Source organism: Rhineura floridana, chromosome 1 (genome assembly GCF_030035675.1).
Source record: "Rhineura floridana isolate rRhiFlo1 chromosome 1, rRhiFlo1.hap2, whole genome shotgun sequence".
Taxonomy (NCBI): Eukaryota; Metazoa; Chordata; class Lepidosauria; order Squamata; family Rhineuridae; genus Rhineura; species Rhineura floridana.
This window is the reverse complement of record NC_084480.1, coordinates 53318846-53342839: the sequence shown is the minus strand read 5'-3', so window position 1 is coordinate 53342839 and position 23994 is coordinate 53318846. Positions and strand designations below refer to the sequence as shown.

Here is a 23994-nt window from a genome sequence, read left to right as displayed (position 1 = left end):
CTGTTCCATCCCTGCCAGCTTTTATTAGCCAAGAAGGGCAAGGATCCAGCACAGAAGTGGTTGCACGAACCTGTCCAAGCACCTTGTCAACGTCCTCAAGCTGCACCAACTGAAACTCATCCAAGAAATCGGGACAAGGATAGGTTGACAAATGTCACCCACGTGCTGGTAACCTCCAGATTGGATTACTGCAATGTGCTCTATGTGGGGCTGCCCTTGAGGCTGACCTGGAAGCTGCAGCTAGTGCAAAATGTGGTGGTCTGACTGCTATTTGAGGCAGAATATCACCATCATATTACACTGCTGCTGAACAAACTACACCAATTAGGTGCTACTAGGTTCAAGGTACTTGTATTGGTGTATAAAGCCCTATACACCTTGAGACTAGAATACCTAAAAGATTGCCTCATCCCCTTTATACCAAATTGATCACTGTATTCTGCAAGAGAAGGCATCTGCAAATGCCATCCTATCAGGAGGTATTTTCCACATGGAATTGGGGCTTTAGTATGGTGGCCACTACCCTTTGGAACTCCCTCCCACTGCATATCAGACAGGCATCTTCTCTATTGTCTTTCCAGTGCCTGCTGAAGACATTCCTCTTTCAACGAGCCTTCTAAAAACTTTATCCCAATTGGTATCTGTCTTGGAGTTGAACTGATTTTATGTGTGTTCTGTTGCTGTTTTTACATTTATAACGATTTAAAATTGTTTTGATATATGCAATAGTTTTAACTGAATATGTATACGTTAACTGTTTTATATATGGTATTAACAAGAACAACAACAACAGCAACCTGTTAAGACTGACTGGCCTTTTCAAAACCAATACTATAGAGCTATAGGCAGCTCTATGCATTTCTGCCTTTGGGAGAACATCTTTTAAAAACGTAATGTGAGTGAGCAGCAGTAGAGACTGGTTCATTAAGGCAAATGGGGCACTGCCCCACCAACTTCAGTCCACCCTTCAGGCCAGCCCCACATGCCTGCCTTCCTATTTACAACTGGTAGAACTGCCAGTTAGCTTTCTCCTCAGCCCCAGTGTTGCCATTACAGAACTCAGTAGGGAAGAGGACGGAGATGAATTGTCCATCCTACCAATCCCAATGAGCACCAGCCACTAATGGCTAGCAGAGTTGTCATCCTTCAGGGTTCAAGGTCCCCCCAGCAGGGACTCTAGAAGTTAAATCTGAGTAGGAAGTGGGTGTATTTTATCTCCAGAACACATGCAGGTAAATGCATGGACATGAACACTAAGGCACCAGGCAGAACACAGCCTGCCATTTCACAGACTGCAAGTCCTGAAGTATATTTTGAATAGCTGAAAGCCTACTGTACAGCAATGAAGTTTATCTTAAGCATATCTATCACCAAAAGAGCAAAAGGTTCCTTGGCTTTTAAATCAGTGGAAGATGAAAGACTGCAGAATAACTGGATGGAGCCCCCACAAAAGGGGGAACTCCCAGCAATGTGTGGTAGTGGTGGAGAGAGCCTCAAGTGGTGGAGAGGTCCTTTGCATGAGATTTGGGTGTTACAAGTGTTTCCCTATTTTTCACTCATGAAATGTTGTGGGGGGGCGCTATGGGAAGTAGAGCGGGATAGAAAATGCAGGAGATCAGACAGAGCAGAGAAATCCCGTTTAAATTAGGCTAAGAGTGAGATGCATGTGGCAGCTGCTGTTTTAGATATGAAGGGGAAATCATAGAGTATTGTGGCAGCTTCCAGGCACTTTCCTGATGTGGAGTGGTTTAGAATTGTGCTGTGAGAGAAAAAGGGAGAGGTGTAGGAGGAGGCCATGACTGGAGAAATCTTCTCTGTCATGTATAAGAGTTCTGGACAAAACCCAATAATTTTGAGTCTCAGATATGAGGCTTCCAAACTTTGACCCCATCTGCACCATACATTTAAAGCAGTAGCATACACTTCAGATGGTCATGGATTCCCCCAAAGAATCCTGGGAACTGTACTTTGTTAAGGCCGCTGAGAGTTGTTAGGAGACCCCTATTATCCTCACAGAGCTATTGTTCTCAGAGTGGTTTAAAAGTCAAGCCCTCTTCCCAAGAAACTCTGGGAATTGTAGCTCTGTGAGGGGAATGCAGATCTCCTAACAACTCTCAGCACCCTTAACAACCTACAGTTCCCAGGATTCTTGAGGAGCAGGGAGCCATGATAACTTAAAGTGGTATGATACTGCTTTAAATGTAAAGTGCCGATGGGGTCTTGCAAGTTGCTCCCTAAAATAAATTAAAGCAGCTGTTACTAATGTTTAACTATGGTTGAATGCAAACAAGAAGGGTGCTGCTGCATATTGCTCAAAAGTCTCTGCTTTTGTTGTGTCCCTGCTCCTGGCCGTGCTGCACTAGAAGCAACAAACCACAATCTTTGGCATCCAAATCCAGGCTTGTGGTTTGTTTTCCCCCAAGCAAACACAAGGAGTAAGCCAACAAATCTTGACCACCACTTGTTGCTTTGTTTGGAAAGAAACAAACCATTAGTCTGGGTTTTGATGACATAATGCCAAAGCTTGTGATTAGTTGCTCCTGGCATGGCCTGGACCAATGGAGGGGTGAAGAGGAGACTTCTCAGCAGTGTGTCCCAGGACGCTGCTCATGCATGTGAAACCCTAGCTAGACATTGGCTATGGTTAATATGATATGCAAATCAGGCCAGTGATAAAAACCATTGATAAAATTACAACAACTGCATGGGACCAATCCACTGCATGGGACCATTACAAGGGATAACATTAATTCTTATCAAGATAAACATATTTTTGTTGTTATAACTGAAAAGGCAGGTAGTATTTGCACATTTCAGGAAAAATGGGGCAGGGAGTCTTTAAGGACAGGCTTCTAATATGGAAAAATATGAAAGTGTAAGAAGGATCAATTAATTTAGATCATGTGCATTCTTCTTATGCTAGGGGATTTTCTCCCATACCATCACAAGCATTACACCCACTTGCAGATATTTAAATTATATCACAATTCATGTCACACAACAAATCTAGCCTGTTATCAAAGGTAACACCTTAACAACAGACAGTGCAATCACCTCAGTGAAACATATAGCCTGTAAAAGTCTTCTAGTGGCCTAATCTACCAACCATTGAATCAAGTAAAACAAAGTAAGATACAAAATTCTTTACACAGAAAATACTTCTGTGTAGGAAACAGCATGCAATCTCTGTGTATATTGTCATATGTGAACAACCATGTGTACATATAGCAAAGTACCTGTGTTCGATTGCAAGTTGTACACCACTTCTTTCCATACAGCAATATTGTAATGGTTGAAGTTACCACAATCCTTCCAGTTTCAGGTTAAACTGGAATCCTATGCAGATTTACCTAGTGTAACCCAATGGGACTTTCTTTGTACTATAAATCTAAGTGTTCTGGTTTAGCTAGTTTGAACTATTCATGCAGTATTAGGTTTGCCAAACAACCAGAAGATAATAGGCCTGGCTGATGTGCAAGATGTGTAAAATCAGCAGATGAAGCTTTCCACATAATAGAGATAAATATTATCACGTCATAATGTCTGCACTGTGCACAGCAGGCTGCTGTTATAGGCACTGAAGCAGTGGCCAGTTTAAAAAATGGCAACTTTGTGCAGTACTAAAAGATTTAGATATAGAAAATCACCCAAGGCCCATTGTGGGTGGGTTCTTCTCCTCTTAAAAGAAATATTTTAAAATGTATGACAAAAGCACTATTTTGTCAACAGCTTTCAGTGCTATTGCCTCAGTTCAGACAAAGACCCTTTTCTGATGTTCAAAGACTATGGACGATCAACCTCTGGAGAAGGAAGCTGGAACGTGCGACTGTCCCTACTCCAAGCCTCCATGAGCTGGTACAAAAGTCTTAAAAGAGCCTAAATGCATTACAGTTTTTATTCATAAGAGCTGATACTCTGCCTTTTGCAAGTAGACCTTTTTGCACAGGTTAGACCTTCTGATAAGCACATGAAGGTCAGGATCAGGAACACCTGGTGTGATCCCATTCCACACTCTGATTATCCACTGTTTATGAATGCCTGGAAGATTAGAGCAGGGATGGGAAACCTGTGGTCCTCAAGATGTTGTTAGATTTCAAATCTCATCAGCCCCATATAGCATAGCAAAAGTTTGGAATGATGGAAGCTGTAGTCCAACAACATCTAGAGATGCACAGGTTCCCCATCCCTGAGATAGAGTGTACAGCACATTAAATATTGCCTTCCCCTTACCACTGAAATACCTCTACTCAAAGGAACCAAAAAGATGAGACACAGATCATTGCTGGCACGTAAATATGAACACATGGAGCTGCTTTACACCAAGTCAGGCCATTTGTCCATCTAGTTCAGTATTGTCCACAGCAGAGGCAGCCAATGTGGTGTCCTCCAGATGTTATTGGACAACAACTCACATCATCTGCAAGCTGCGGCTGATGGGAGTTGGGGTCCAACAACATTTGAAGGGCACCATATTGGCTACCCCTGGTCTACAGTAGCTGGCAACAGCTCTCCAGGGTTTCAGACAGGACTCTTTCCCAGCTCTGCTTCAAGGAACTTCTGCATGCAAAGCATGTACTCTACCACCAAACAATGACCCATTCCTCTGTCAGCACAGCTCCTCTTACAACGCAATTCTCACTCAGAACTTTCACTAGCAGTTATGTGAGGAACAGAGTGCTCTCTCATTGGCTGACTTCACATGGGAACACAATTTAAAAAGAGCATTGTCATCTCCTTCCTCACCAGTCACCTCAAAAGGCACTCTCTGCTGCGTGATAGTGAGATGTTTTTTTTTCCTCACCACTGGAGGTGGTAACAGCAAACTCCGTATTTCATAATTTTTGTCATTGTCAAGAAGCTGTCACATGCACATAGGAATCCTGTCAAAAAAAGGAAGTGGCAACCCTCAATGATATACAATGATTTTCCTTCATTTCTGTGTAACTTCCATCAGGATAAAAGAACCACACAGGTATGCATACACACTCACACACACACACACACACATATTAAAGTTATGTACCTCAGAATAACTAAATGTAAATGTACTGTCTTCAAGTTGATTCCGACTTATGGCGACCGTATGAATAGGGTTTTCATAGTAAGCGGTATTCAGAGGGGGTTTACCATTGCCTTCCTCTGAGGCTGAGAGGCAGTGACTGGCTCAAGGTCACCCAGTGAGCTTCATGGCCGTGTGGGGATTCGAACCCTGGTCTCCCAGGTCATAGTCCAACACCTTAACCATATTCCCACTGCCAAAAATCATCAGGACAACTTTTCCAGCATCTCTAAGTAGCCAGCAAATTCAACAGATATTCTTGTCCACAATGACCTTACCTTTGCGGAGTGCGTATGTTATGGCTAAAGTCCAATAAATCCATAAGATATTTTTTAACATCTTGACCTACAAAAAGTGAAAACACAAAATAAATTAAATTGACTCTGTTGTGGCCTTATAAAAGATTATAAGTAAATGCTTGTTCTGGTAATTATATAGATGTATCAAATTAAACACATTATGCAAGTTTATGGGCTATTTTGTTGGCTTCATTCTGGCTCTGAGGATAAGGAATTCTATCCAGTAGTGTCCTTCCACCCTAGACACACATGCATTGCAAGTGACAAGCACCATTAAAATAGGCATTCCCCATTTCCCCATCACTTAGGAGGGAATGTCTCTTCTCTCTGATTTTGCCTTGTATAAACTGAAGACTGACGTGTTTATAGTATAATTGTTGGTTCAAAATATTGTTTTTACACATATGGAAATATAATCGTTAGCTTAATTTATTAATCAATTAAAATAATACAATTAAGATTAATGAATTCATACAATTAATATTATTTTATAGGGGGACAGTACCATTGCCATTTTTCAGTTCAGATACTCAAAATCACCACGTCAGAAGTTTGAAACCGAGGCTAGCTCTCTCTCTTAGAACATCAACAGCATCTTCCAGTCTACTATACTGAGTATAGGGAGAACTTGAGAAAGACTTTCAGTTACAGACCAGGAACCTGAGGCTCCTCAGATGTCGGACTACAACTCTCATAATCTCTTATCATTGCTCATGCTGGCTGGGGTTGATGGGAGTTGGGAGTCCAATAAATATTTGGAGAGCCACAGGTTCCCCATCTATATTCTAAAGTTTATCTTGCAAGCTGTATTAGGTCCTGATCTTAAAGCATCATCTGTTATCAAACTGCTTACAATGTGGTATCATATTGTTTCAGTGCCAGTGGTTCCCAAACTTGTTTCCCCCATGGACCACTTGAAAATTACTGAGGATCTTGGCAGACCATTTGATGGTTCTGTAGCAATTGTAATGAATTATGATAGGTACTATTTGATTGTCAACTGTATCTTTATTGCTCGTTTTATTTTATTGTGTTTGAATTCCATAGAATTCTATAGAATTCAAATTGCAAGGGCTCTTCAGACATGCCACAGACCACCTGAATGAAGCTCATGGACCACTGATGGTCCACAGAACACAGTTTGGGAACCTCTGTTCTACATTAATTGCTTATTACTGTACAGTGAATGCAAGAGAAAATATTATTGATAACAATATTTCCAGACAGTTAAAGCTGTAACGAAGCACTATATAGTCCTATTGTTAGAGATTTTGACAGCTTCTCCTTCTAACCTGCAAAGAAATGAATTCTTTAGATTTATACACACACACAAATAAAATATAAACTGTGCATGCAAGCTTGGAACTTCATGTTTCTAGTTGTCACTGTGATTTCCTTGCCATATTTCTTGCAGCTGCTTTTCTTAGGTATCTAGTAGTAATGAAAAGTACTTTTCATATCCGATGAATAGTGTGAGATAATGGCTACATTCCAGCCCACAGTTATGCATACTTAGACCCATTCACCAACATGAAATAAATGTGGGTAACTTAACTGGACTGCCGCCATCATTAATGTACGTTATATTATGTATGTTTATTCTCTTGCAAGAATTGTAGTATGAAAGAGTTTTAACAATGTCCGCAGCCTGAAACAATGTCTATTTAATGACGTGAGGATTAAGAGAGAAATCAGATAAATTAGATACCTACAGAACTAAATAAATGTATAATACTACTTTTGCTTCCACAGATTAAAAGCTCTGGCTGCTAAAACGTTTGGTGGAAGGTATGGTTTACAATATGTATTTTTATATTCACTAATATAATAGGCAAAAAACCTTGCGGTTTAAGAATGTACCTATAGCCAACAGATATTTCTATGAAATGTTAAAAAGCAGGGAAACTGGGCAGCTATAGTGAATGCACCAGGGAAGCAGGAGACCTGACTTCCTCTCTGAGATATTGTACTGCCCTACACATTTGTAAAAAAGCAAACCCCATTTCGGTTGGTCTTTCACAGTCCAATCCACTTGCTGTGTACCTTGGAAGAATTTGGTAACATGTGGAAGAATGTGGTAACAGAGGTCAGATCTTCTGCTCCCGTGGTGCATTCACTATAGCTACCCAATTTCCCTGCTTTTTAACGTTTCATAGAAATATCTGTTGGCTATAGGTAGGTTTGCCTACGGCCATACTACCCTAAACTCGCCCAGTCTCATCTGATCTCAGAAGCTAAGCGGGGTCATGCCTGGTTAGTACTTGGATAACAGACCATCTGGACCAGCTGCTCCACGAGCTAGAGGGAGCCCCAGCTGACAAAGCGTCAAGGCGAGTTAAGCAGCAGAGCGAGTTCGGCAGCAGGGCGAGGAGGCCAGGGCCCCCCACTCTGCCCGTCTGTTCCCTGACCTCAACTAAACCGCAGTCTCCAACCCATTGACGTAATAAACCTTAAACAAAATGATGCAGGTAAGAAGCCAGCAGGGGTGTGGGGGCTTTCCAGTGTTTTGCACCGCCTGCAGCATGTACGACTATCTGCCTGTTGGACAGAAGTCGTGGGTATGCTCTCGGTGCAATGAGCTCCTGGCTCTCCGGCAACGACTTCATTTCCTTGAGGCCAAGGTGGCAGACCTGGAAAAGCTGAGAGAGGCAGAGATGTGTATGGAGGAGGCCTTCAGGGATGTTATAGCTGTGTCCCACTCCAACGATGATAGCTCTCCTGCTATCATGGAGAACGATGGTCTCGGGGAAGTAGAACATCCAGCTGAGGAAGAGGGAAATGATCCCTTAGAAGGGACCCATTCCTTGGGGGATGAGCAGCTATCCTCTCATGCCGAGGATACATCTCCAGGGGGTGGAGGGATCCTTGTAGTGGGTGATTCGATCATTAGGAACATAGACAGTGGGGTGTGTGATGGGCGTGTAGACCGCAAGGTGTTTTGCCTGCCTGGTGCGAAGGTTGCGGATATCGCCTGTCGTTTAGATAGTTTGGTAGACAGTGCTGGGAAGGAGTCAGTGGTCGTGGTGCACGTTGGCACCAACGACATGGGGAAATGCAGCCGTGAGGTCCTGGAAGCAAAATTTAGGTTGCTAGGTAGGATGCTGAAAGCCAGGACCTCCAAGGTGGCTTTCTCTGAAATGCTACCAGTTCCACGCGCAGGACCAGCCAGACAGGCCCAGCTTCGCAGTCTCAATGCGTGGATGAGACGATGGTGTCGGGTGGAAGGGTTCGGATTTGTTAGGCACTGGGGAACATTCTGGGACAAGCCGGGCCTGTACAAAAGGGACGGGCTCCACTTGAACCAGAATGGAACCAGACTGCTGGCACTTAAAATTAAAAAGGTAGCAGAGCAGCTTTTAAACTGACTGAGGGGGGAAACCCGACAGGAGCTGAGAAAGGTCCGGTTTGGAATAAACCTCCCCCCTGGGATAAAAACCAAAGAAATGATGAAATTTTAAAAGGGGTAGGCCTAGAAGTAGGCATTGTGAGAGCAGGGGCACAGGATATAAATTCAGAAGAGCAAAATTACCACAGGCCTAACCACAAGTGCCAAAGACACTTCAAGAGAGACACGGCTTACAAGTGCCTGTACGCTAATGCTAGGAGCCTCCGAACCAAGATGGGAGAACTGGAGTGCTTGGTCTTAGAGAAGAGCATTGATATAGTGAGCATAACGGAGACCTGGTGGAATGGAGAAAACCAGTGGGATACGGTTATCCCTGGATATAAACTATATCGGAAGGACAGGGAAGGACGTATTGGTGGCGGAGTCGCTCTATACGTGAAAGAAGGCATTGAATCCAGCAAGCTCGAAACCCCAAAAGAGGCAGACTCCTCCACAGAATCGTTGTGGGTGGTGATACCGTGCCCCAGGAGGGACTTAATACTGGGAACGATCTATCGTCCCCCTGATCAAAATGCTCAGGGAGACCTTGAGATGAGATATGAAATTGAGGAAGCATCCAAACTAGGAAATGTGGTAGTAATGGGTGACTTCAACTACCCAGACATAGACTGGCTGCATATGTGTTCCAGTCATGACAAAGAAGCAAAGTTTCTAGATATTCTAAATGACTATTCCCTAGACCAGTTGGTCATGGAACCGACCAGAGGGACGGCAACCCTGGACTTAATCCTCAGTGGGGACCGGGACCTGGTGCGAGATGTAAGTGTTGTTGAACCGATTGGGAGCAGTGACCACAGTGCTATTAAATTAAACATACATGTAACTGGCCAATTGCCAAGAAAATCCAACACGGTCACTTTTGACTTCAAAAGAGGAAACTTCACAAAAATGAGGGGATTGGTAAAAAGAAAGCTGAAAAACAACATCCAGAGGGTCACATCACTCGAAAATGCTTGGAAGTTGTTTAAAAACACTATATTAGAAGCTCAACTGGAGTGCATACCGCAGATCAGAAAAGGTACCGCCAGGGCCAAGAAGATGCCAGCATGGTTAACGAGCAAAGTCAAGGAAGCTCTTAGAGGCAAAAAGTCTTCCTTCAGAAAATGGAAGTCTTGTCCGAATGAAGAAAATAAAAAAGAACACAAACTCTGGCAAAAGAAATGCAAGAAGACAATAAGGGATGCTAAAAAAGAATTTGAGGAGCACATTGCTAAGAACATAAAAACCAACAACAAAAAATTCTATAAATACATTCAAAGCAGGAGACCATCTAGGGAGACAATTGGCCCCTTGGATGATAAGGGAGTCAAAGGTGTCCTAAAGAACGATAAGGAGATTGCAGAGAAGCTAAATAAATTCTTTGTATCTGTCTTCACAGTGGAAGATATAGGGCAGATCCCTGAACCTGAACTAACATTTGCAGGAAGGGATTCTGAGGAACTAAGACAAATAGTGGTAACGAGAGAGGAAGTTCTAAGCTTAATGGACAATATAAAAACTGACAAATCACTGGGCCCGGATGGCATCCACCCGAGAGTTCTCAAAGAACTCAAAGGTGAAATTGCTGATCTGCTAACTAAAATATGTAACTTGTCCCTCGGGTCCTCCTCCGTGCCTGAGGACTGGAAAGTGGCAAATGTAACGCCAATCTTCAAAAAGGGATCCAGAGGGGATCCCGGAAATTACAGGCCAGTTAGCTTAACTTCTGTCCCTGGAAAACTGGTAGAAAGTATTATTAAAGCTAGATTAACTAAGCACATAGAAGAACAAGCCTTGCTGAAGCAGAGCCAGCATGGCTTCTGCAAGGGAAAGTCCTGTCTCAGTAACCTATTAGAATTCTTTGAGAGTGTCAACAAGCATATAGATAGAGGTGATCCAGTGGACATAGTGTACTTAGACTTTCAAAAAGCATTTGACAAGGTACCTCACCAAAGGCTTCTGAGGAAGCTTAGCAGTCATGGAATAAGAGGAGAGGTCCTCTTGTGGATAAGGAATTGGTTAAGAAGCAGAAAGCAGAGAGTAGGAATAAACGGACAGTTCTCCCAATGGAGGGCTGTAGAAAGTGGAGTCCCTCAAGGATCGGTATTGGGACCTGTACTTTTCAACTTGTTCATTAATGACCTAGAATTAGGAGTGAGCAGTGAAGTGGCCAAGTTTGCTGACGACACTAAATTGTTCAGGGTTGTTAAAACAAAAAGGGATTGCGAAGAGCTCCAAAAAGACCTCTCCAAACTGAGTGAATGGGCGGAAAAATGGCAAATGCAATTCAATATAAACAAGTGTAAAATTATGCATATTGGAGCAAACAATCTTAATTTCACATATACGCTCATGGGGTCTGAACTGGCGGTGACCGACCAGGAGAGAGACCTCGGGGTTGTAGTGGACAGCACGATGAAAATGTCGACCCAGTGTGCGGCAGCTGTGAAAAAGGCAAATTCCATGCTAGCAATAATTAGGAAAGGTATTGAAAATAAAACAGCCGATATCATAATGCCGTTGTATAAATCTATGGTGCGGCCGCATTTGGAATACTGTGTACAGTTCTGGTCGCCTCATCTCAAAAAGGATATTCTAGAGTTGGAAAAGGTTCAGAAGAGGGCAACCAGAATGATCAAGGGGATGGAGCGACTCCCTTACGAGGAAAGGTTCCAGCATTTGGGGCTTTTTAGTTTAGAGAAAAGGCGGGTCAGAGGAGACATGATAGAAGTGTATAAAATTATGCATGTCATTGAGAAAGTGGATAGAGAAAAGTTCTTCTCCCTCTCTCCTAATACTAGAACTCGTGGACATTCAAAGAAGCTGAATGTTGGAAGATTCAGGACAGACAAAAGGAAGTACTTCTTTACTCAGCGCATAGTTAAACTATGGAATTTGCTCCCACAAGATGCAGTAATGGCCACCAGCTTGGATGGCTTTAAAAGAAGATTAGACAAATTCATGGAGGACAGGGCTATCAATGGCTACTAGCCATGATGGCTGTGCTGTGCCACCCTAGTCAGAGGCAGCATGCTTCTGAAAACCAGTTGCCGGAAGCCTCAGGAGGGGAGAGTGTTCTTGCACTCGAGTCCTGCTTGCGGGCTTCCCCCAGGCACCTGGTTGGCCACTGTGAGAACAGGATGCTGGACTAGATGGGCCACTGGCCTGATCCAGCAGGCTCTTCTTATGTTCTTATGTTCTTATGTTCTTATGTTCTTAATATCGGGTGCCGTAGGCTTAGAGAAAGGCAATAGTAAACCACCTCTGAATACTGCTTACCATGAAAACCCCACATATAAAGATTCATACGGTTGCCATAAGTCGTAATTGGCTTGAAGGCATATAACAACAACAAACACGTATGTTCTTAAACTGCAAGGGGTTTTTGCCTATTAGTGAATTTCTCTGCTTTTTAATCTGGGAGGTAAGAAATGGGATCCTGTGCAAGTTTGCAGAGACTGTATTGATTATTTGCATGCTGATTAAGTTCAATGGGATTTACTCCCTTGTAATCATGCTTAGGATAGGTGAAACTGACCACAGGGGATGGGAAGGGGAGGAGGAGGAAGGGCAGGGGTAGCAGAGGAGGAGGAAGGAGGGAAGGGCAAAGGGGAGGAGGGGGATGGGAGCAGAAGGAGGGGGAGGGGAGGAGAAGGGCAGGTTTAACATCTGCATGTTTATTGAGTTCACTGGGATTTACTCCCATGCAATCATGGGGAGAGGAGGAGGGAGAGAGGGCTGGAGTGGGCATGGGAGGAGGAGGAAGGAAGAGAGGAGGGAGGAAGAAGGGAGGAGGAAGGGAGATGAGAGGGGAAGTAGGGGAAAGGCAGGTTTGATCATTTGCATGCTTATGGTGTTCAGTGGGATTTACTCCCGTGCAATCATGGTTAAGATAGGTAAAACTGACCATGGGGGAGGAGGAAGGGAGAGGGGAGTGGAAGGATGGGGAGGGGGAAGGAGGAGATTGGAAGGGGAGAGGAGAGGGGGAAGGAAGGGAAGGGGCAAAAGGGAAGTGATGACAGGGAGGAGGAGGGGAGGGCAGGTTTGATCATTTGCGTGTTCAATGGGATTTACTCCTGTGCAATCATGCTTAAGATAGGTAAAACTGACAGTGGGGGGGAGGGGAGGAGAAAGAGGAGGAAGGGGAAGGGGCAAGAGGAAGGGAATAGGATGGAGGAGGAGGGGAGGAAAGGTTTGATCATTTGCATACTTTTTGAGTGTAATGGGATTTAGTCCTGTGCCATCATGCTTAGGATAGGTGAAACTGACCTGGTGAAGGGGCAGGGAATGGAGGAGGAGGACAGGAAGGAGAGGGGGAGGGAGGAGATTGGGTGGGTGGGCACTGGGCAGAGAGGAAGCTCCTTTCCTTTCCAAAAGGAGAAATGTGAATAGTATCATTGCTTTTCAGGGTTTTCCCAACCTTTAATTCTACAGCAGGCACATGCAGTCTCCCACCCAAATTTAAACCAAAGCTGTCCCTGGACACATCCACACCAGACCTTTCTTTCACTTTAGACAGTCATGGCTTCTCCCGAAGAATCCTGGGAAGTGTAGTTAGTGAAGGGCGCTGAGAGTTGCTAGGAGATGCTCTGTTCCCCTCACAAAGCTTCAATCAGAGCGGCTGACTGTTAAACCAGTCTGGCCACTGGAGCTCTGTCAGGGGAATAGGAATCTCCTCTCAGCAGCCTTTATAAACTACTCTTCCCAGGATTGTTTGGGGGGAGCCATGACTGTCTAAAGTGAAATAAAGGTTTGGCGTGGGTGTGGCCCCCTGACTAGCCAAGCAGCTGTGAGTCTGGCTTTTAGAACACTGACAGTTGGTTGTTACTGAGCATGCCCAGGTGTATCATTGACTCCAATGCTACATTTCTTAAATTAATTAAAAATCAGTCAGGCACTTTTTTACTTTTGAACTGTGGAAGATGAAGGTCAGAGTATGGGGCAAGGTCAGTAATAAGATTACAGGCACTCTGTGAACATGGCTGATTTTTAATTAATTTCAAGAAATTATGAGAATTCGACAGAAAGAAGTCCAACAAGGGTCTGGATTTTTTTCTCTTGTTTTACACTTTCAACTCTTGATTCTCTCTGACTGTTTTGTGTAGTGCCATGAAAACCTAAAGCAAGCGTTTCTGAGTTTTGTTTTGAAATGAACTTATGGGAAGCATCAGAATGGCAATAGGGGTATTTTCAATTTAATATTGCGGAATGTGAAAAATCTGTGCTGGCTATAGTATACAGCCACTTTTATGGCCGTATAATGAATAATAAGTGAAACAAATGTTCATTTGAAATTGTAATTAAAACCCAATGCTATGTAAAAGGAACTTCCACTGTGTTTAATAAGACACATTTCCAAGTCTATGCGCACTTATTTGAAAATGTTCCACTATCAGCACAATCTTATGCATGTTTGCTCAGAAAACATGGGATCTTACTGCCAAGTAAGCATAGATAGGATTGCAAGCCTGTGGCTGGGAACACCAGGGTAGAGCAGAGCAGCAAATCAACTGATGCAACCCAAGTCCTGCTGCTCAGCCTAACCAGGTTTGAAGATGGGAATGGGTTTTTTCCTTTATTTTTTGCTGAACCAGCTTCAGGCTGACACAGTTGAAGGGCCTAGGTTCTCTGTTTCTCCCCACCCCTGACATACCACCATGTTTTGAGGCCATATGCTAAGTATCACCAACCATGAGAACATTGCTGATGGTAGTGTTCCATACACCACATTTTCTGTGGGTACAGTTGCCAATACCACCAGAGGCCAGTGAGCAAACTCATCCAGTATACTCTAACCCCCTCCAGCAGCTACAATCAAGGGGTTAAGATTGCCCTCTCAGTCATGAGTTTTAGTTCAATTAATATATTAATAAATCTGCATACTCATATGAATAAAAGCAATAGTTCCAAACCACAGGATTTTTTGTTTGTTTTTGGATTATACATGCATACATTGAAGCAAGCATCACCTTAAAGGATGCATTCCCCTCTGAGAGGAAATATATAATGCCTCTTTTAAGACGTTGTTTGCTATGTACCATTTTTATACATACTTAAACCAATAGTGCTGTCTGATTAGTATGAGGCATCTTTTTAGCTGATCAAATGTTTTAAATAGATTCATTCAACTATCCACTCAGCAGTCATGTACCTGCAACTTGCTAAATAGCCTTGGTACTTCTGCCTTTACCTACTAACGAACCCCCCCCCCAAAGGTTCCTCCTTCAAATGGCATTCAGAAGAGGAAATTGGTAGTCCACCAGCAAACTACCACATGAACAACTACTATTATATATGTTGGGAGTGGGGCAAGAGCAACTCCTGTTTTGTTCTTTTGTTTATGTTCCAGAAGGGAGATAGAGCTAGGGCCCTCCAGATGGATAGGCTTGTTTACCTTTACCTGTGATACTCTGACTGACTTCCTTCTGTTGCTAGACTGTTATGTCTTTAGGGAAGCTTACCTGCCCCTCCTCCTTCTGCCCTTTCCACTCCTTCCTCCTCTGACTGTCCGGGAGAGAGGAGACATCCCTTTGTCTCTGCTCTCTCCTAGCATGGGGTTAACTCCCGCACCTGGGCGTTAAGCCTCCAACTTAGTTTGTTGGAACTAGTTATGCCTTTCTATCTACTATGTATTTCTATAATAAAGTAGCCAAATAAGAGATGGATTGATTCCATAAAGGAAGATACAGACCCGAACTTACAAGATCTGAACAGGGTGGTTCATGACAGATGCTCTTGGAGGTCGCTGATTCATAGGGTCGCCATAAGTCATAATTGACTTGAAGGCACATAACAACAAAACATTAATTCAAGTTTGTCCTGTTTGTTTCCCATACTCTGGGCATTAGTATACAGACATCAAAGACCATGTGATTTATGGCCTGGATTCCTTCCTACATTTGTATGAAGACTATTACAGGGCCCTATTAAAGCCATTCCCTCAGTTCCTGTTACTGTGCACAAGCATTACCACCTAGTTTACATCTCCCTCCCCCTTAGGATTCAGTTTAAAGTTCCCCTGATGAAGTTCTCCATGCTGCAGCCAAACACGTTCTTCCCATTCCTTGTGAGGTACAACCCATCACTTGCCAGCAGTCCGTCTTCCAGGGAGCATTACTCTTCTTCTTGTCGTGGGGCGTGGTTTCATTGCCTCGGCTTGACTGAGCTTCAGCCTCTCGCTCACTGTAGTGTGGCGCATCCTGTAATTCTTCCCCTGTAGGCTGCCCTCCAGTCAGAGCTTGGAAAAGTTACTTTTTTGAACTACAACTCCCATCAGCCCAATCCAGTGGCCATGCTGGCTGGGGCTGATGGGAGTTGTAGTTCAAAAAAGTAACTTTTCCAAGCTCTGCCTCCAGTCTCATCCTCAAGTGCCTGGAAGTGGTTCTGTAGTTCCACCCGTGAAGGGTGTCCTCCAGCTCTTCTACTCGTGTCACCCTTTTCCATGGAGTTTCCTCCACTTCGTTGTTGCTCTCCACAACAGTCTCCTCTTCTATTTCAACTTGCTATTGTTCTTCCACCTCCTGTACTTCTCTTTGCTGTTGTTGTTCCAGCATTCTATCTAAGAGCTCTTCATCTTCTCTTATACTCTTCAGTGTGGCCACCCATTGTTCCAGGCCCCTCACTTTTTCTTCCAACAGGGCCACCAGCTTGGACTTGTTGCATGTGTACGCCATGTTGTTCTCAGGCAAGAAAACAAACACCTTGCAGTTCACCACCACTGGAATGTCCTTCCCGTCCATAGTCTCTACTGCCTTTTGTTTCTTTCTTTCTGCTTGGATTGGAATGACCTGTGCTTTGTGCTGCCCTCCTTCAGGGTAAATAGGAGAGTCCCACTGGTATGTGGTGTGCTGCACAAGAGAAAGAATTAGGGATCTCCCTGTTGACCTCCCCCACCAAACTCCTCTGCCAATCTCCTGTTAGATCTCCCTGTTAGCTCACTGTCTGAGATCTGGCTCACTTATATCTCCTCTGGACCAGCTGACACAGCTCTCTGCTCTGCTCAGTTAGGAGTCAGGAAACAAATGAAAACTCCTAGCACACACAGCTGCTCCTAGTTGCATTCACCAGCTATCAGCCCATGCCCCTTCAGCCAACAGCTATCAGGCCATGCCCCTTCCAATCAAGCTGCTATGGAGCCCTTCAAAGCACACGGCCAGAGCATATGGCCCTCTTTGTCTTTGTCTCTTCCTCCCTACACCTCCTCTGCCAAACTCCTGTTAGCTGTCCCTGTTCGTTTGCTCTGTTCACTCGATCTCTGAGAGCTGTCTCGCTTGTATCTCCTCTGGACCAGCTGACACAGCTCCCTCTGTTCTGCTCCATTAGGAGACAGGAAACAGAATGACTTGTTTTTTTAAGTCCAACTCTACAAAAAAAAGCACACTTTGTTTTGAAATCTTGACAATATAGAGAAAATAAGAACACATTTATTAATGAAGGGAGCTCAGTACCTAGCACCAAACAGAAACCAGAGCCATAGTCATGTTCTGAAACAAGTTTTGTTGTTTGTCTAATTCAGGGATGGGGAACCTGTGGATCTCAAGATGTTGCTGGACTGCAACTCCCATTATCCCCAAACACTGGCCGTGTTGCCTGGAAATGAGGGGACTTGGGGTCCAACAACATCTGGAGGAGCACAGGGTCTTCCCTCTTGAGCTAGTTGGCCAGATCAGGAAAGGCAGTGAAGGACATGGAAAACATGATATGGAATATAATGAGAAAAGCATGAGTAAAGATGAGTAATTTCTGTCTCTCAGTTGGAGTTTAGCAATGATGATGAAAGCAGAGGCAAAACATTATGGTATTTCCAGGAAGCATTTTCTTCACATTCATTGTTAGGCCTAAATTTCCAACAGAACATGATGAGAACTTCAGGAAGCGTCTACATTCATCGCTGCCATGTAGTATTAGTAATGAAGTGGTAGTCAGTTTGAGTTAAGGGAGGCCTGCAAACCGAAGTGATTCTAAAACAAATGGTCTGGTGGTACATAACTAAATTTCTCCTAATTACTAATTTTCCTGACATTGGAATTTAAAAAGTCAAGCCAATTAGCTGCCTTTCCTGCTATCTTCTGTCTCCTGTGAATCAATCCAAACGCATTCCTCCCTGCTGGAACAAGTCTTGACATATCTGGCAGGGACAGACAAGGATGCAGACTTTTAGTCTTCAATTCTGTAAGAATTCAGGATTTGACCAAATATCTTTCCCCCTCCGTCATTCATTTTTATTGGGGAGGGAGGCAGGGGATGGATGACATTAAGGTCTGGACATCTTATTGGAATTTGTAGGAAACAAATACTGCAGTTGAAATGACACTGCAAGACACAGGATGGCTCATTGCACCAACATTGCATGCCAGTTATTTACATCAACAAAAACTCCCCCCCCTTTTGATTGTTGACCCACCCCATACACCAGCATTCCCAGGATCAGAGGGCTTAACAATAAATCCTCTGCCTGGTGAATCACTACCAATACAAGGGGGTTATTTATTATTTATAAAAGTATTTTTATACCAGCATATCATAAAATATTGGGGCAGTGTACAATGTTAAAACACAAAACACAATTTAAATAATAAAAATACAGATAATCATTAAGGTGACTGGCTAATCAAAAGTATAAATCAAAAGTATAATTAAACACCTGTAAAGGCTTGTTGTTGTTGTTGTTATGTGCCTTCAAGTCTTGTTACTTTACTAATAAGTAAAGGCTTGTTAGCATTTTTTAAAAAAGTCTTCAAGAGATGCCTGAAAATCAGAAGCAAGGGTGTCTGCCAAACCTGTGGCTAGGTACTGTAGAACACCTCTCTGTAGCAGCTAACATAAAGGGCATCCTCCATATGGGCACCTGAGTGGAAACCCTGAGGCCTGATCTGGGCAACAACAATGGATCCATCTGACTACCCGCTGTCCTTCAGATCTAATAGTCTAATTCATAGATCTAATTCATTTAAGAAGCAAGGACCAAGAGTAACTGGTTTTCGAATTGCATTTAAAGCCATATACTGGGAAAACAAATACACTATATTTGAGTCTACTGCAGATAAAATGGGAAGATGCCCAAATGGTAGTCCTTACGGCTCAATATTTCAATCAATAGTGTCTCTCTCTTCTTGTTTTTACAGGATACATTTCCAGTGTTTACATGCTCTCTTTCATTTTTAAAAGGATAACAGTCCTGTATTACATGTTCCAGCTTGAAGGAAGCTAAAGCATTAAGCAAAATCAACATCATTTCAAATTGATGTAAAGAATGTTACAGGGCATTTTTTTATTTGGATTTTTTTTTAGCAATTACTCATATTGCCACTCTAGTTCTTCAAACAGCAGAGAATAAGAAAACCTCAAATATTCAAAATTACTTGGGAAACTAACCTCTAAGAATCTATATTAATCCTGTGTAATTTTAGCCAGCCAATTTCAGCAGCAAGACAATGCAAAGGTATTCAGGGAGAAGGCATATTAAAAAGAATACTCCTGACTACTTCCCTCCTATTCATGTGACTGTGGCTGACTGAGCGTATTTCTAGGTCATTTGGAGGTAACCCAATCAGAATGGTTTGGTTTTATGATGATTTTATTGTTCTAGTGTTTATTTTATGTTTGGTTTCTTTTGATGTACACCACTTAGAAATGCAAATGATTAAGTGGTATATAAATGTTTTAAATAAATAAATGAGGGTGACAAGTTATGAGGTACTGTATTATATTGCCCTGCTACCAGAGTTGGCTGGACCCTGAAGACACAGGATGTATGTAAAAACTTCCTAAACTAAACTTATTTTGATAGCTAGCTAGCTAGCTAGCTAGATGTGTGTGTGTTTATTGCGGGATTTGTGTTCTTCATGAAGGATTTTTTTTTTTGCAGGGTCTACCCAACATCATTGGCATCAGAATGCCACCCTGTAACCTCCCCCCAATTAATCCAGATTTACACTTTCCAGAGGCAAAACCAACAAGTAAAAAACCCTGTTGCCAATGACCCATTTGTGATATCTCAACAACCCATTTGCAAATTAACCTCCTGTCTGGAAGCCACGACAGGCGAAGGAGGGCATGAACTATCTTAACCTTCTGTAATACATTTTTTAAAATGAAGTCGATTTATTAATTGAGGAGACATTTGCTCCACATACCCTGAAAGAAATGACAATTAAGCCAAGAACGAAGTTTGAAGCATCAGTGATTGAGCAGCAGGCATCAGCATTGTCATGTGAACTAGCTCATTATGAGTGCATGCTTTTTCGGATCTACAAGTTGGGAAAAGTAATGGGTGAGGCAGCCTCCAGTGGATGGACGAGCAACTGTGTGTACAGCTCTGTGAAAGCAGGTTGGAATTTCAGTATCTTTTATGAAGTTGAGGTGTGCACAAAACTGAGCCCAGGAGCTCAAGGAGATGCTTGAAGGGAAACATGTCTGAGCTTGGAGCACTTTAAATGAAACATGATCAGAAAAGGGTCTATGGGAACTGTGACTTTTTCTGCCCTTAGCTTGGTATGTTGCTTGTCAGAACTGTTTCTTGATGGGAGAAAGTTTTTTGCCTGCACCCTACTTCTTCCTCCATTTTTAAAAGTCTTCTTATAAGCATACTTGTAATAAGCCCTTACTTCTTGGGCCACAGAGTCAATCAGTGTCTTGTCTCTTCCTGTTCATCTGCTGTTGCTGCCATGAAAGAGCCCTGGGGATATCTATTCAGTTAGAAGAGTCTTATTCCGCTTTTTGGATACAAAAAAATGACAGAGATGCTAATCTAAACTTCCCCAAATAGGCAGACAGATATTGTTCCTTCTGGTTTAGTTAATGTCTATATCTTACTCCCGAGCTGGGGAAGTGTGCTGAGCCTACTGCACATATAAAGCTATGGCAGTGTTTCCTCTGATGCTTCAGCAAATATTTTAATTAGGTATTGCATGCTTATGTAGTACTCCAAATATCAGGATGGTTTTGCCTTCCCGTTACCTGTTTGTGAAGGTTTGTGTCATTTACGTCATAAGCAGAGTGATCCAAAGCATGTTTACTCAGTTCCACTAAGGTCTGTTTGACTTGCTTCCTGGCAAGTGTGCTAAAGATTTTAGTCATAGAATCATAGAATCGTAGAGCTGGAAGGGGCCTATAAGGCCATAGAGTCCAACTCCCTGCTCAATGCAGAAATCCAGGTTAAAGTATACCCGACAGGTGGCTGTTCAGCTGCCTCGTGAATGCCTCCAGTGCTGGAGAGCCCACCACCTCACTAAGTGATTGGTTCCTTTGTCATACTGATCTAACACTTAGGAATTTTTTTCTGATGTTCAACCAAAATCTGGCTTCCTGTAACTTGAGACCATTATTCTGTGTCCTACACTCTGGGATAACCAAGAAGAGATCCTGGCTCTCCTCTGCGTAACAATTTTTCAAGTACTCGAAGAGTGCTTTAATATCTCCCCTCAGTCTTCTTTTCTCAAGGTTAAATATGTCGTGGGCTATGCTCACACCATACATTTACAGCACATTTCGTTTGTTACGAATTGAAGTTCTATGAGCCGTAAGCTACAGTTCCCAGGATTCTTTGAGGGAAATAACTGTGCTTTAAATGGATGGTGTGTATGCAGCCCTGGTCTCTAAGCAGCCATAGCACTCTGACTTAGGGTTGCTAGATCTCTGGTTTTTGCCTGAAGACTCCAGTTTTTTTGGGTCCTCTCTGGGTCTCCTGGTGAGTCACCTTAATCTCCAGACTCTTAGCTTTCATTGAAAAAAAAAGTTTCTAGGTGGCCTGGTTCAAAATATATAAACCAAAATGTCAGCCACCCCCTCCCCCGCAACTTCTGTTAGTTTCAGCTGCTCTAATCCCTGCCCTTTTAGGTTTTTAACCAATAAGTGAAGTCAGGGTTGTGATTGACAAGATTTGTTGACCCCCAGGCAATAGCTAAACCCACAGTTGCCTTCTCATGCTTGTCTCACATCAGGAATTCAGTAAAAATATAGGTTTCAGGAGCATAAAGAGTACTTTCTCTGTACAGGATTTGAACTTGCTTCTGAGTAAACATGAATAGGATTGCACTACAACAGAAGATCACAGCAGGAACTTGGTAGGTATTAAAGTGTACATGCAGGGTTTTTTTAATTAATTGCAAAAATGGCATATTATACATTTTATCTTTCAAATAATTTTTGAACAGAAGCTTTAAAAAGTGTACATGCTGCAGTGTTATACTTTCCCAATTAAGGAGTCCAACAAGTTTAAATTTTACTGGACTGTTGAAGAGGGCACTTTATTTGTCTTATTCATTACCTATTTTGAAAACCTTCCCAATAAGAAGGTTTTCTGGGGAAAAAGCTGCAATGGTAATTCCACATACGTGGGAGCCAACCACACTGAATTCAGTAGGACTTACTTTTGAGTAGACATGACTAGGATTGTGCTGAAAATCAGCAGTGTGAGTGTATATGGAATATTTCCAACAACCCTGTGAAGTAGGGTTGGAAACCAAGGAAGCTCACAACAAGAAATAAAGCCATTTAAAATCCAATAATCTTAAAACAAGTATAAAACAGCTGCAAACAGCTTAACATGGCATGATTCTGAATTTTAGATTGGGGGAGTGAAGTTCCTTATCACTTAATTGCAGTCCTGTGCATGCTTCCCTGACTGAGTAAGCCCCATTGAATACATTGGGACTTGCTTCTGAGTAAACATGCATAGGATCGCACTATAAATATGTAAATCATAAACATCTTTGACATACATGCTTATATACATATTTCTTCATACTATGTCTTGATATGTATCTGATTTCATACTATGGTTGTAAATTATTATTTACAAATTATTGTTTCCTTTACATTTTAAATGTGCCCTTCTTCCTTGGGGTGGTCATGCCCCACCCCCGTTTTTTTCACCCTGACAGGCAGATTAGGCTGAGAGATGGTGCGTAAACTTTGTAGCTAATTTCCATTTTAAAATTTAATTAAAATAATTTATAAACAGGCAAAGGTTATGAAGTAATGCAGATCCACATAATATATTTAAAGCACATCCAACTTGCATTTAAAGTGCATGACTTCCCCCAAAGAATCCTGGGAAATGTAATTTCCCCTTCACAGTTATAGTTCCCACCACCCTTAACAAACTACTGTCCCGAGGATTAATGTGCTTCAAATGTATGTTGAATCTGCTTTAAATGCATGGTGTGGATCTGCCCTAGTATGCTGTGTATTCATTAGTGAATTGAAAAGAACAATTTTAAATGATACTTTTTTAAACAGGGCTGTACGTCAGTGCTAGGGCACATGCTTTGCATACAAAGGTCCAAACTTCAATATCTGGAAGAGACTATTGCCTGGAATTCTGGACAGCCAATACTAATCCATGTCATCAGCACTGAGCTAGATGGTACCAGACTCGGTATAAAAGAGGAAAGAGACCCAAGGGCCACAGTGACTCTGAAATTTTATTTATGTATTTTATTTACAACATTTATATACTGCTTTATTGTAAAAAAAACCTCAAAGCAGTTTCTAGAAGGAATTAAAACAATAAAATTATTGGCAAAAACAGTTAAAGACAGGTATTTAAAAACATTCAAAATAATAAAACCAACAATGAGTTAAAAACAGATTTAAAAAATAATAGCTTCTACATGCCTGGATAGGCTTGACTAAACAAAAATGTTTTTTAGCAGGTGCCAAAATGAGTACAATGAAAGCGCCTGCCTAATGTAAATAGGGAGGGAGTTCCAAAGCGTAGGTACTGCCACATTAAAGGATCAATTTCTTACAAGAGAAGAACAAGTACTATGTGGAACCCGAAACATGGAAACCACACCTTGAACTTGACCTGGAAGCAAAGCAGCAACCAGTGCAGATTTCAAAGCAGAGGTATTATATGTTGATAGGGTCTCACTCAGGTCAGCAATCATTCTGCAGAATTCTGCACTAACTGCAGCCCCCAAGTCAGGTTGTGTTGCATGGGGATTTCTGTGACCTTGGCTGACTGGCTGCCAGGATATTTTTAGTTTTGTTTAGGAACCCTGGTTGTGGGATGCTGAGTTTTCTGCCTTACTCATAGGAATCTTGTTGTGGTTGGCGTGGTATTGCATTTAGGAAATCATCACTGTCTTTTGGTTTTCTTTTTCTATTTGTGTTTCATTTACCTTTGGCCTTACTCCCTTACATACCTAGAAGCAACAATAGTGTAGTGGTTCCATGTGGTCAGCTTAACCCTCTTAAACCCACTGATGATGCACCTTGTTGGTTTATGACAGTTTGTTTCTTGC

The 23994-nt window shown here is 42.5% G+C and overlaps 1 protein-coding gene across 5 annotated transcripts in view; it reads right to left on the bottom strand.

Annotated features, from left to right (window-relative positions):
* Window positions 1-23994, bottom strand: part of VCAN (versican) — a 187225-nt gene that overhangs the window by 147405 nt on the left and 15826 nt on the right. For all 5 annotated transcript variants that reach the window (XM_061621973.1, XM_061621991.1, XM_061621996.1 and 2 more), the window contains exon 2: window positions 5338-5404. In XM_061621973.1, coding sequence (XP_061477957.1) covers window positions 5338-5398 — 61 coding nt within the window. In that variant the 5' untranslated portion in view covers window positions 5399-5404. The remainder of the gene's footprint in view (window positions 1-5337; window positions 5405-23994) is intronic.